General features: G+C 59.1%; 1 protein-coding gene across 1 annotated transcript; it reads left to right on the top strand.

Moving 5' to 3' along the window:
- The first annotated feature begins 3 nt into the window (after positions 1 to 3).
- On the top strand, positions 4 to 13,660 carry TBXA2R (thromboxane A2 receptor). The gene is made up of 3 exons (XM_032394953.1): positions 4 to 27; positions 7,990 to 8,858; positions 13,375 to 13,660. Exons 2-3 carry the CDS (start codon positions 8,073 to 8,075, stop codon positions 13,618 to 13,620), a joined length of 1,032 nt encoding a protein of 343 aa, XP_032250844.1. The 5' UTR covers positions 4 to 27; positions 7,990 to 8,072; the 3' UTR covers positions 13,621 to 13,660.
- Positions 13,661 to 14,460: the final 800 nt, after the last annotated feature.

Raw genomic sequence — 14,460 nt, 5'->3', positions numbered from 1 at the left:
GACCGGCTCGAGCGTGGATGCTGGGAGGTGAGGAGCTGCTCTCCCAGGCCAGGGGATGGCGGGCTGGGGTCGTCACGCCGGGGGCGGGGGTGGAGGGTCTCTGGGCCAGGAGGGGGGCACGGGTGCTGCTCGGCCCCCCCACAGTGCCCAGGCTGCCCTCATGACCGAGGACCGTCCGGCCCAGCGTCCATGGCCAAGACTGACCGTCCCCGGGCCACTGGTCGCCCCAACCCCGTCTTAATGCTACCCCAGGAGCGCCTGGCAGAGCCCAGGCCTCTCCTCCATCCTGCCCCACCTCACACATGCACACGGCAGCAGGGCTGGGCCACTCAGCAGGGAGGTGGGTCTGGTCAAGGGGCTCCGGAGCTGCGAGCTGGGGACGTAAGCTGGCCCACCCACACCAGCCTGGTGCAGGCCGGGCGGCACACGGAGCACATCCGGCCCCTTCACCACCCCTGACAGACATCACTAATTCATCACTGACTGCCAGGGCGACCTTCGTATCTGGCATGTATCTAAGCAGTTGGTACCCGGTGATTCCTGGCCCACTCCACTGTCCTGCGCACAGGGCAGGCCCCTGGGCACAGGGCTGAGTCTGGGGCACACCCAGGAGGCATTTCGGCCCTAGCCTGCTGCTTGGTCACAGGCTGGGTAAAGCGCTGCCCTGTCGTCCCAGCGTGGCTGTGTGTCCACGCACCATCCGGCTCTACGCAACAGCGTCTGTGTCCGTTTGGGGGTACTGAGGCTCGCAGAAGCCCACATCTTCAAGCCTAGAAAGTGCTCAGGGTTAGATTCTCCAGCTGGGAGAATCCCGCCTCCCAGGTCACCACCCACTGTCCCAGCCTCAGTTTCTCCACCTGCTCCCAGGAGAGTCCGAATTCCTCCATCTCCTCGGCAGTCCCAACAGGGTGTGGACCCCAAGGGAGACAGCTGCACCAGGAGGGGAAACAAAGTGACTTCCAGGTGCATGTTTAAGCCAGGAGCCCCGGTCTGGAGGGAGGAGGGCTGGGCCCAGACACCCCTAGACCAAGGGGTCAGGGACGCATTGGGGCTAGGGGCCCCCCGAAGTCACACGGAAGGCTTCCCAGAGATGGGCGCGGGAGCCGGACTGGGCTAGGCAGCAGGGCTGCTGGGCAGAGGACAAGGCAGCAGGTGCTCCCGGGGCAGGGGCCCCGCGGGGTGACTGCAAGCCCAGCAGCTGGACTCTTCCCAGGACCCTGGGGAGCCACAGAGGGTGGATGATCTGGACGGGGCTGTGAGCTGGGCGTCAGGGGGACCCTTCAGGCCGACTGGAGGCACCGCAGCTACCCAGCCGCCCCTTGGTCCCCACCCTGGCCCAGGGTCCACCCAGGGCCTTAAGCTGCCCCCAGCCCCCACCCCATCCTTTTCCTGCCCTTGGCTGTGGAGGCTAAGAATAGATCCTCCCTGCCTGGCCCCCACCGGAAACCAGCCCCGGGGGGCGCATCCTGAGCCTGGCCTCTGTTCCCACCATCTGGCCTCCCTAGCCTCCCTAGCTGACTGAGTGGGGCGGGGTTGGGGAGGGAGGCCCGGAGGTGGTGGAAGCCAGAGCTGTGTGCAAATCCCACCCACACGTGGCCTTGGATGCCTCATTTCCTCCCTCTGGACCTCAGTTTCCCCTTCTTTTTTTTCTTTTTTTTCTTTTAAGATTTTATGTTTTTAAGTTACATCCACACCTAACGTGGGGCTGGAAGTCACAACCCTGAGATCAAGAGTCGTGTGCTCTACCGACTGAGCCGGCCAGGCGCCCCTCAGGCTCCCCATCTTCCCCCCCCCCCCCCACCGCCTTGCAGAGTTGCGGTGCTGCCCAGACTCCGTGCAGGTCGAGTGCCCCTCTCTGACGCCTGCTGTGGCCATTTCCCAGAAAGGCCACTGTCCTTGTTATCTCGGGCAGAGGAAGTGGGAAGGGAGCAGTGTCCCTCAAGTCCCCCCCGACATCTGCAGCCCCAGCTCCACATCCTCTTTCCACCACATCTGCCTTCCTTGCAATTTCCCAAAGCCTCATGCTCCCTCTCCTCCCCAAAGTTTTAAATGTAATTTCTGCCACAACCGTATCTCTCTGACCCAGGGTACTCCTATTCATCCTACAAAGCCCCAGTTCTCATACCTTCTTCCCTCAGGATGCCTTCCTGGCTCACCTCTGGGCCACCCTAAGCCCTGTCACTTCCTCTGGTCCCAGGCTGACCACAGGGGACTGGACTCTGTCCAGCTCTTTCTCCAGCGGGAAGGCATCTTCAAGGGCAGATCTGATGCAGAATTGTCCACCACATGGACTAGGACACAGAGTTGCTCTTGAAGAGGGTTGGGGGTAGCAGGACTGCTTGGGAGAGCACGGCTTTACAAAGGAGGGGGTCTTAGAGCCAGGGCTCTGCCAGATGCATAAGAGTTGGGGAGACCCCTTACCAAGGAGGACAAGTTAGGGTTAACCACCAGATCCTCAGCGCCTCAGACAATGGGACAGGGTGTGTGCTAAGGCCGGGAGGCCGGAAGGATGGTAGGGTGGGGAGCCAGAAAAGGGGTATTAGGACACGCAGGGCAGGGGAGGGCAGAAGCACGTCCTCCTCACTCAGAGCCAGACCTCCTATGTCCTTCCCAGGCCCCCGAGGACTGGGTGGGGCAGGGTCAAGGCCAAACCAGCTAGTCCTGGCCCACTGCAGGCCCTAACTTAGGGCAGTGAGGCCCAGGGTCACCCCTTCACTCCAAAATCCTGCCCTCCATGTGGCTTCAGAGGCTGAGCTCAGGCCTGTGGACCCCGTTCGCCCACCTGAGGCCCAACCTCACTTTCCTCCAGCGCAGTGCAGCCTCTGGGGGCTTTTGCTCCAGCCGCGCCCAGCCTGGTCACCCTCTGCTTTTGTGGCTGATGAGACCCTGGCCCAGAGCCCTGGGTCTGGGGGTCTTCAAGGATGCCAGCCCTGCCTGGGAGCCCTTTGCCAAGCCCCGCTCCCAGTTCCCTGGGCTCACCCTCACTCCCTCCCAGGGTGACTGGCCTGGGATTCCTTCTCCATCCGTCACAGGGGTTAGGGATGGAGGGGGGTGGGGGACCGACCTCCTCACCCCCCTGCAGGGGGCTCTGTAGGGGCTTGCCTTCTCCAGCTCCACTGCCATCTTCAAGCCTTTGTCCTCACAGGACCCTCACCCTGGGATGCCAGATCCTCCACCACGGCCAGTGGACCTGCTCCGGGAAAGCCTGTCTCGGCAGGATGCCCACAAAGCTGCTCCCTGAGAGTGTTGGCGCCCCTCCCCTCTAAACAGACCCTGCATTGATTGGGTACCTAATTGCGTGCCAGGCCCCAGCCCACCAGGTTCACCAGCTTGGAGCCCTGGGCCCTTTGGGTGGGGGTCTGGGCGCCTAGGGGGCTGATTCCGCCCGCAGGCTCCGTCCCGCCCCTGCCGGCCTTGGGTGCTGCCCAGATGGTGAATAATGCGGGCCGGGCGGCAGGAGCGCAAACAGGGGGCCCGGCTCAGGCGGGTCCCGGGCGGAAGGCTCCCGAGTGGGCGCCGGCCACCCGCATCCCTGTCCCTGAGCCCAGGGGACGCGCCCACCCCTCCCCCAGGCGGCTGCGCGAGTTCCCGGGAGGGCTGGGGGGTGCCCACTGACCCCCATCAACCAGGCCGGGCCAGAGGGGCGTGGCCAGTGCAGGGGGAGGGGCCGGTAGAGACGGACGGAGAGACAGACAGACAAGGACAGACAGGGCGCCGGCTGCGGAGCGGAGACCCGGCCTGGGCTATTTTTAGCCCCCTCGGACCCCCCCTTCCGGGCCGCGAAGGCTCGTCGCCCCTCCTCCAGCCCCGGAGCACCTCGCGCACCCCGGCGTCCAGAGCTGCCTTGCCCTCCGTCTGTTCCCTCTGAGGACGTGGCAGCGCCGGGGTCCTCTGGGCGGCCCGCCCCTGGCCGTGACTCGGTTTCCCCGGGGGCCCCGGGAGGCCGGACCGCCCCACTCCCCGCTCCGCCCTCCCAGGCCTGGGCCCGGCGCCCGCCCGCGGGGCTCTGTGACAGGGCGGCCGCAGCGCGTCCCACCGGTCATCGTGTCCAGGTGAGGCTGGGCCCCCAGGTTAGGGGCGGGGCGTGAGAGCGGGCAGGGTGTGTCCAGCGGTGGCCCGCCCTGCTGTGGGTGTGTCCCCCTGGGCCGGTCCAGCGGCCAGGTGGTGGGTGTCCCGGGTGTCGTCCAGAGCGGGTATGTGTCCGCAGGGGGCGGTTGCGCCCCCCGCTGTCCGCCTTGGGCCCGTCCCAGTGTGCGTTTCCCTGGCTGGGCGCTGGGCTGCTCGGGTCCTTTGATGTGGCAGGAAGGGTGCGAGGCGTTGGGTGTGGTTGTGAGCAAGTGTGTGCGTGCACTTTGTGTGTGTGTGTGTGCACATGCGATGGTGGGTCTCAGCACACGTCTGTACGATCGAACTCGCTGTCCATCTGAAACCACGGCCAAAGGCCCCAGGGCCTGTCCCTCACCCCACACCCGCCCTCCTGTGCAGCCCCCCTGCCAGCCGAGTGGTGAGCCCTGAGGGCACCCATTGTACGGATAGGGAAACGGAGGCTCACAGGGGTCCCCTGAGTCAGGGCCGAGGCGGGGCTCAGACCTAGTTGGGCTGACTGTGGAGGCCCCACTCTGTACCCTCTGAGGTGGCGGCCGGGTCGGTGTCACAAACAGGAAAAGTTCCTGGAAATTAAGCCTTGTGGGCTGGTGAGGGGAGGCAGAGGCAGGCCTGGGGACTGTCAGGGGCCCTGCCCCTAGGTGCGCGTCTCCGCGGGTGTCTGTGGGCCTCCGCCGTGGGCCTGCGAGGAAGCATCAGGCACGGGCTGGCCTGGCCCCTGCAGCTTCGTGCCAAAGGGCGGCGGCGGTCACTTGGCCAGCGTTCACAGGACTCAGCAGATGTGCTGGGGGCCGCCGCCGGGCTGCCCCCCATGCACACGGCCAGCCAGGAGATAAGCCCGGAGCGCACCAGGAGCCGGGGGCGCCGCGGAGGCAGAGGCTCAGTGGGAGCAGGTCAGGCCTGGGGAGGCCAGCCAGAATGCCAGCAGGCGACTTAGTGTCCCCGTTGTCTGCATTTCGCAGAGTGGGGCACACTGAGGCTTGGCGGTGGCAGATCAGGGGCTCCAGTCCGAGTTTGTGGGAGCTCAGCGTCGCCCCTGCGGGGAGTCTGGGTGGGCCTGGAGACAGGCGGCCTCGCAAGCCAGGGGATGGAGTGTTGAGCGGGAGACGGACGTGTTGAGAGATGGCTGGCTCCCCAGAGCGGGAGGAGGAGAGCGGGGCCGGTGGTGACCAACAGGCAGAGGAGGAGCCTGGCACTTGGGAACCAGAGATCACATTCCACGGGGTGGGGCTGGGCTTGGGAGGGCCCAGCCTGGTGTCTGTGCCTCTGAGGCAGGATGGAACCCCCCCATGGCCCAGCCTCACCCAGGAGGGCTGATGAGAACTGAGTGTCACACATCCTCCAGGAAGGAGCCAGGAGCTGAGACCCAGGTTCTGGATCCCAGCACTCAGCCACGTTCCCATCAAAGTTCTGGAACCTCGGCTCCTTGGAATTCTGGACTCGAGGCCTCCTGGGTTCCAGAACCAGGAGCTCATTGGAATTCCAGAGCCCTGGTCCTTCAAAGCCCAAACCTCCCTGCTCTGGGGCCATGGAAGCCTGCGTTTGTCCAGCAAATCTGGGGTGGGATTCTGGATCCGTGCCTCCCATGAGGCACAGAGAGGGAGATGGATTCCCCCCTGAGGGCCACACAGGGCTGATTCCGGGCCTCACGCTATGTTGACAGTCCCCTGCAGGGTGAGGGCCCTGCCATCCCTCCCAGCCAATTTGGGAGGGGATAGGAGGCCTTGCCAGGGGCCCCTACAGGCCTAGCCCGTGTGCCAGGGAACTTGAGACGGCCGCTATCACCTGAACCTGGGGCTGGGGTGTGGGTGGGACTGGAAACCACGGGCCGTGGCCAGAGGGAGTCATGCAAGTTTCCAGCCTCCCCTGGAGCCAAGGGCTCTGGGTCACAGGTTTGTTCCCAGACAGGGGAGGCATGAGGCGGGCTCAGAGTGTGTGGCCCTGGGCGAATGAGAAGTGCATGAGCTCCCACACAGGGTTGGGGCCGTGAGCCCTAGGAGGAGCTGGTGGTCACTCCAGGCTGAGGTCGGGGCAGTGGCCCAAGCACAGCCCAAGTCCCCAAGAAGTCTCAGAAACAGTGCATACCAGCTCTCGAGGGAGAGGGTGCCCAGGCCTAGAAGAATCCAAATGCAGGCCAAATCTGTGATGGCACAGAGCATGCCGCTGCTCTGCAGTGGAGGGTAAGATTGAGGTCACCGTGGACCCCACGCACCTGCCCGCCTCTCTCCGGGCCTCGTTTTCTCACTCCAGGTCCCACCCCGCCCAAGTGGCGGTGGCTTTGGCTCTCGGCCTGGGAGCACAGCTCAGTGCGGTTGTCAGGGGCTGGATAATTTATGAGGAGCGATAAGGAGCCGCTGAGCAGAGGGGCCAGGCCAAGCACCGGTTAGCAAGATGGGGAGCGAGGGCCGGCGTGACAGGAGCGCCCACAGAGGGCTAAGCCCTGTACTCAGCTTAGCTCATTCCCATCATCCGCCCCATTTTACAGAAGGGAAACTGGAGCTCACAGCAGGGTCAGTGAGAGGGCTCGTGGCAAAGCCCAGATTCAAATCTGGCCAGACCCGCTTTTGAGAAAATTCTGTCCCTTAGAGAAAATTCCAATGATGGCGACCCTCCACACCTACGGCCCCCATCCTCCCTCTGACTAGCAGGCCTACGAATCATTTACACACGCTTACCCACAAGGCCTGGATTTACATCTCAGATCAACTCAGGCCAGGATGCGGGACTTGGACCAGAGACGTAACTTCTCTGGTGCCTCCATCTTCCCCCTCTGCCAAATGGGGGCTGTAGTAGGAGCTTTCTGAGCTCTAAGTGCCTGGCACCTGCGTCCTGCCCACGCCCGGCCACCTGTGCCCGCTCGGCCGTCCCCCCCGGGGCAGCCTCGCTGGCCACACAGGGACACCTGCGGTGTGGACGCAGGGCAGGAGGCCAGGAACCCACTAGCTAGGCCCCAGCCCACCCCCGATGGCCTCTCTGGTGTGTCCTTCTCGGGCACTGGGAGCTGTTCTCTGAATGGTCTCTCCTTTTATTTCTACGTGACATCCCCACAACTGGTCTATCTGTCCACACTCGCGGCGGCTGGGCCCCAGCGTCTCCAGTGTCCTTCCACAGCCCCACAGGGTAACAGGTCTCTCTTGCTGCCATTTATAGTTCGTCCCAGGGGAGTCTGTCGCTCCAAATGAGCTGCGGTTTTTCTGTTGTTGTTCCCAGAATGGAACTGGATTTCTGGGTTTATTTCTCATTATAAAAACAATGCCACGAAAACGGGGCGGGGGGGAAGAATCCACACGATCCCAACATGGGCAAGGCAGCGTCTTCCAAAAAGGCTGAAGGTGTCGGGCCTCCCGTGTCTATGCGGCGCAATCGTGACCTGGAGGCTGACCTTAGAGCCAGTGTGAGAGCCCGTGACCTCTGGCCGCCCGCCTGCCGCCCTCCTCACCTTGGACGCATCCTATCTCCCAGCGGCTGAAATCTGTCTTGGATTCTGCAGTCGGCCAAGGGCTCAGCTGGGTGACAAGCGGGGCCGTGGAGCCCAGAGAGAAGAAGTCATTTGCCTGGGGTCACGCAGGGGGCGCCAGGACTGTGGTTCCAGCCCAGAGTTTCTTGGTTCTTCTCTGTGACCCAGAAAAGACCCTGGGTGTTCTCTGGGGGCCGCGGAGCAGACAGCATGGGTCCTCACCCTTGTGGGTCACTGAGTCCGGGGCAGGACAGAGCTGGAGGCAGTAGAAGTAGTAATACTGAGTGCGGAGTGAGATGAGTCAGGACAGGCTTCTTCAAAGAGGGGGTATTTGAACTGGGCTGTTGAAGATGGTGTAGGAGTTCGCCAGGCCCACTCCGATGAAAATACACAATGAATCACCAGCAGATCTTTTCTCTGCTCCCCAGGTGTGCCTGAGCCAGCGCCAGTTCTCCCCACCTGCAGCCCCGGCCCGATGGGGTGGTGACCCTCCCCTCCCCGCTCCGGCGCCATGTGGCCCAACGGCACTTCCCTGGGGCCCTGTTTCCGGCCAACCAACATCACGCTGGAAGAGCGGCGCCTGATCGCCTCTCCCTGGTTCGCCGCCTCCTTCTGCCTGGTGGGCCTGGCGTCCAACCTGCTGGCCCTGAGCGTGCTGGCGGGTGCGCGGCAGGGCAGTTCACACGCCCGGTCCTCCTTCCTCACCTTCCTCTGCGGCCTGGTGCTCACCGACTTCATGGGGCTGCTGGTCACCGGCGTGATCGTGGTGTCCCAGCATGCCATCCTCTTCGACTGGCACGCGGTGGACCCCAGCTGCCGCCTCTGCCAGTTCATGGGCGTCATCATGGTCTTTTTCGGCCTCTGCCCGTTGTTGCTGGGGGCAGCCATGGCCTCGGAGCGCTACCTGGGCATCACCCGGCCTTTCTCGCGCCCCACGGTGGCCTCGCAGCGCCGGGCCTGGGCCACGGTGGGGCTGGTGTGGGCGCTGGCGCTGGCGCTGGGCCTGCTGCCCCTGCTGGGCGTGGGCCGCTACACAGTGCAGTACCCCGGCTCCTGGTGCTTCCTCACGCTCGGCGCCCAGCCCGGGGATGTGGCCTTCGGCCTGCTGTTCACGCTCCTCGGCAGCTTCTCGGTCGGGCTGTCCTTCCTGCTCAACACTATCAGCGTGGCCACTCTCTGCCACGTCTACCATGGGCAGGAGGCCGCCCAGCAACGCCCGCGGGACTGCGAGGTCGAGATGATGGCTCAGCTCATGGGCATCATGGTGGTGGCCAGCTTCTGCTGGATGCCGCTGCTGGTGAGTGGCAAGGGGGGGCTCTGCTTGGGGCTCCTGCCACCCTTGGTGACTGGGCTCCAGCTCATCCACAGTAGGTTTATTTATTTATTTTTAAAGATTTTACTTATTTGAAAGAGAGAGAGCGCAAGCATGAGCAGGGGGAGGGGTAGAGGGAGAGGGAGAAGCAGGCTCTGCTGAGCAGGGAGCCCAGTGCGGGGCTCGATCCCAGGACCCTGAGATCATGACCTGAGCCGAAGGCAGATGCTTAACCGACTGAGCCACCCAGGCACCCCTCCACAAGGGATTTAAATCCTCAGGTTCTCATCTACCCAAGAAAACATGGGCACAGACCCGTGTTCGAGTCTCCTTCCTTGAGGAGCTCGTGAACAAGACACAGATGACCTCCAAACTGGGCGGCAGGGCTGGGATGCCCGGGTGGGTTCTATCTGTTATCGGAGAAAGTCTTCCAGAGAAGGGGCATTGGGGCTGGGGTTTTGAAGGATACATAGGAGTTTACCTATGAAACAAAACCAAGGAAGGCATTCTAGGTAGTATCACTGAATCATCAAACATTTCCTGAGTCTACTTTGTGCCTAGTTCTAGGCTGAAACCCAGCTCTGCCCAGATTTTCCGAGTCAGGGGAGCTTGGCTGAAGTTCTTCCACTGATCAGTGTAGTTGGCCATTTGGGGTGGCTATTTTTCCATTTCTGATTCGATCAGGACACGTCTGGAGTCTGAAGTCAGACACTCGGTTTCTAGCCCATGTCCAACAAGGACTTTGCTGCGTGACTCTGGCTCTGGGCTCCCCTCCTCCAGCCTTGGTGTCTGATCATGGGGATTAAGAAGGTGTCTGCCCTTCTGAGTGATGGTGAACTCATTAATCATCTGCTCCTTCCACGAACATTTCATGAGTGACTCCTATGTTCCAGGCTCTGGTCTAGACACTGAGGACGCAGAGAACAGAAGTGACAGAGATCCTTCCAGGAGCTCTTGCCAGTGGGGAAGGCAGACCATAAACATAGCCTATGGATGCAGGAAGCGGTAATTAGTAGGAAGTGAAAAGAACTAGAACAAAAACCAGACCTGCAGGGGTGGCAGGTGGGTTCAGTCGGAGGAGCATGTGACTCTTCAGCTCGGGGTTATGAGTTCGAGCCCCCCGTTGGGTGTAGAAATGACATAAAAATAAAATCTTAAAAAAAAAAAAAACCTGCAAAAAGAGAGATCACAAATTTGTTTTTTTGCTTTTGCTCTGGGTTTTTTATTTTGCTAAGAATTTTTTACAAACGTTAAGTGGTCAGAGAAAAAGTGCAAAGAAGCATCATATTTTGATATTTTGTGACACATGACAATGACATGGAATTCAGATTTCCGCATCCAGAAATAAAGTCCTGTTAGAACACAGCCACACCCATGTGCTTCCTTGTCGCTTTGAGACTGCACGGCCCTTGAAGAAAAAGTGTGCCACCAAAGGGGCCCCAAGAGTCATTTCACGATTCAGGGAGATTCTACCTGGGATGCCTTCCTGGGTTTTATCTAGCAGTGAAACTCCTACCCATGCTTCAGAGCCCTAGCTCCAATGGTTCAGAGCAGAACAGGGCCCATTCTGGGCGTCCTAAGAGACTGGGGCAGATCATGGTCAGGGACTTCTCGGTGAAGGTGACATTTGAGCAAAGACATGGTGGAGGTGAGGAAGTGAACTGTGTGTGGAGATCTGGGGGTGGAAGCATTCCAGGAAGAGGGCACAGCACATGCAAAGGCCCTGGGGCAGGACCCTGCCTGACATATTGGAAGATCAATGAGGAGGAGCAGAGTAGGTGAGGGAGAGAGAGGGAGGAGGGGAGGGTGGGGAGGGGATAGGTCGTGCGGGGCCTAGGGGACCGCAGGGAGGATGTGGGCTTTTCCACCCAGGAGGTGGGAGCCCTGGAGGACTGTGGGCAGAGGAGGGTGGGACCTGACTCAGGCGATGCCCAATAAATATTAAGAGTAATAAAAATAGGGGCGCCTGGGTGGCTCAGTCAGTTGAGCGTCTGCCTTCGGCTCAGGTCATGACCCCAGGGTCCTGGGATCGAGCCCCGCATCGGGCTTCCTGCTCCTCGGGGAGCCTGCTTCTCCCTCTCCCTCTGCCTGCCGCTCCCCCTGCTTGTGCTCTCTCTGTCAATATAAATAAATAAAAGTCTTAAAAAAAAAAAAGAGTAATAATAATAATAAGTGAATATGTAAATACCCTCAGATCCATGAGAATAGGCCTGGGAAGGGCACCCCAAGGACAGGACAAGAGCACATTTGCCAGCCAGAAGCAGCATTCTGTGGCTGTGGCCCCCGTGGGACCCATCGGTGCCAGCAGCTGGGACCCACCCCAGGAACCGGCTCCTTCCCTCCCCTGGAGATGCGCACGCCTGTCACCTCACAAGGACCCTGACCTCCAGCAGACTCGTCCATGCTGCTGCACATCGCTCTCCTCCCTGCCCCCCAGGGACGCCCAGAATGGGCTCTGTCCTGCTCTGAACCATTGGAGCTGGGGCTTTGAAGAATGAATAGGAGTTTACTCACTAGGCATAAGGGAGAAGGCGTCCCTTCCCTTAGGTAGAAGCGCTGAATCATTAAAAAACCCCTGAGTCCCCTTTGTGGGCAAACTTTTCCATAAAGGGCCATATGGTAAATATTTTAAACGTGGCCCCTGTCACAGACACTCAGCTCTGCTGGCCCATCGGGGCAGGAAAGCAGCCACCGGAGACAAATGGGCGTGGCTGTGTGTCTGTAGGACTCCGTGTGTGGACACTGGGATTTGAATCTTGTGTCATTTTCACCTGTCACAAATGCCCCCCTTCCGAGTTTTTCTCCCACTATTGGCACCAGTAAAAACATTCTTAACAAAACAATAAAGCCAAATGAAAAGACAAGGCCAACAAAACAGAAAGAGGTGGAAGGCCAGCTTTGGCCCCCGGCCAGCCCCTGCCCTAAAGCCTCCCCGGGCTCCCCATTGCCCCAGAAGATAGGCCCACAAACACTGCCTTCAAACTTGCCTGGGGAACCCCTGTGTGCCAAGCGGCTTCTGCCCCCAGGTCAGCTCCGGCGCCCACTCTGCCTCCCACGGGGCCCTCCTCGCTCCCCCGTCATGGCTCTGTCACCCCCACCCCCACGCTGGGACTGCCTCGCCACCATGCTGGCGGGGCTGCAAGCCTGTGCCAGAGGGACCTGGTCTGTTGTGGCTGGTGCAGCGTCCCCAGCTTTGCCCAGCACGCAGTAGGTGCTCAGGAAACAGTAATATAATTTTTTTAAGATTTTTCTTTTTAAGATTTTATTTATTTATTTGACACAGAGAGAGAAAGAGAGCACAAGCAGGGCGAGCAGCAGGGAGAGGGAGAGGGAGAAGCAGGCTTCCCGCTGAGCGGGGAGCCCGATGCAGGACTCGATCCCAGGACCCTGGGATCATGACCTGAGCTGAAGGCAGACGCTTAACCGACTGAGCCACCCAGGCGCCCCTAAAAAGATCTTATTTTTAACTAATCTCTACGCCCAACGTGGGGTTTGAACTCACAACCCCAAGATCAAGAATTGCACAGTCCACCGACTGAGCCAGCCAGGTGCCCCAACATGAATATAATTTCACCATAATCATTTATTTTAATATAATACTTTAACACAATATGAATTATAATTATACTTGACAATATAAATTTTAATTATAGTTATAAAATATACATTATAACTATCACATTATTGTATTATAATTTATATTTAATTATATAAATGATATAATGGTAATATTATATAATTTTAAATACTATATAATATATAGCTCCAATATATTACAATAATGATAATTAACAATATATTAATTATTAAATAATTAATTTCTTACATAATATTTGTAAATAACATATGACATATGCCATACTAAACATAAATTTCAAAAGTAATAAAAATAAATACAAATGTAATACAGAATTATTTAATATAAAACCGTGTCATAAAATTATATAAAATATGTTTTAATATCATATAAAATTATTTAAAATAAAACATATAGGGCGCCTGGGTGGCTCAGTCGGTTGACTATCTGCCTTCGGCTCAGGTCACGATCCTGGGGTCCTGGGATCGAGTCCCGCATCGGGCTCCCTGCCTCTCCCTCTGCCTCTCTCTCTCTCTGTCATGAATAAATAAATAAAATCTTTAAAAAAAATAAATAAAATAAGACATAGAATATAAAAATTAAATATTTAGTGTGCAATTGAATAGTATAGTTTTATATCGTAAAATGTTTATAAATGGTAACGTGTTTAAGAGGATAATAACGTGGGCAGTGACTCACCTGCCCACACCTGCGAGTCTTCTTTCCCACCGTGTTTACTTGCCCCCAGGACATGGGCAGGAAAAGTGCGCTATTTTCCAGCCACATCAGCTGAAGCTCAGAGAGGTTGGGCAGCCCTCCCCAGGTCACACAGCAAGGCAGTGAGAGAAGTACCCCAATCTCGGCGGGGGGGGGGTGTCTCGCAGGGGCTGCGGGGCCCCGGCTAACTGCTCTGACCCCCGGCAGGTCTTCATCGCTCAAACGGTGCTGCGCAGCCCTCCCGCCATGAGCCCCACGGGGCAGCTGTCCCGAGCCACCGAGCAGCAGCTGCTCATTTACCTGCGCGTGGCCACCTGGAACCAGATCCTCGACCCCTGGGTGTACATCCTGTTCCGCAGGGCCGTGATCCGGCGCCTCCACCCTCGCCTCAGCGCCAGGCCCAGGTCGCTGTCCCTGCAGCCGCAGCTCACCCAGAGACGCACAGTGCAGTAGAGCCCGAGGGGGCGGCCGCACGGAATCCCCCCCCAGCCGGCACGTCCCTCCCGAGATCTCCCTCCTCCATGACGGTCACAGCTGCCTGTTATGGGGTTCCAGGAGCTGGGAGTATCAGAAGGACCAAGCCTTTGAATGGCAGGATCGTGAGCTGTCCTCCATCAGCGTTGGGGACTCCCCAACTCTTCCCCATCCCCCTGCCCGCCCCAGGAAGGGTGGGCAGGCATGTTTGGGGGTGTGTGAGGAAACGAGACTTGCAAACCTCCCCTTCCAGAAATCCTCTGGGAATGGGGGACTCCGAACCCTGACTTTGACCTGCTTCCTGGGGTACAGTTGATCCCCTTGGACACCCCAACCCGAGAAGGCTCTGCTTAGGAAATACTGAATGTGCACAGGCCACACACCCCCTCTCTTGCCAAAATATATCTTGGCCCCCCAGCCTTACTTTCCTTTGGGTCTGGAAGTCATCAGTCTTTAAAGTTGGCACATCAGATCGCTGTTCCACCGCGTGCCCACGGCCAGCAGCTGGAGCAGAGCTGGGGGGGGGGGGGGGGGGGGGGGGCGGGGGGGGGCCCTGTTTTTTTTTTTAAGATTTTATTTATTTATTTGACAGAGACACAGCGAGAGCGGGAACACGAGCAGGGGGAGTGGGAGAGGGAGAAGCAGGCTTCCCGCTGAGCAAGGAGCCTGATGCGGGGCTCGATCCCAGGATCCTGGGACCATGACCTGAGCCTTAGGCATATGCCCAATGACTGAGCCACCCAGGCGCCCCTGGGGGTACCTGTTTTTTTCACTCAACACTTCAGACTCCAGCGCCTTGAGCAAACAGCACCTGGCCCA

The sequence above is a fragment of the Phoca vitulina genome, unplaced genomic scaffold (assembly GCF_004348235.1).
Source record: "Phoca vitulina isolate PV1807 unplaced genomic scaffold, GSC_HSeal_1.0 scaffold81, whole genome shotgun sequence".
NCBI classification, from domain to species: Eukaryota; Metazoa; Chordata; class Mammalia; order Carnivora; family Phocidae; genus Phoca; species Phoca vitulina.
This window is presented reverse-complemented; position numbering and strand designations above follow the sequence as displayed.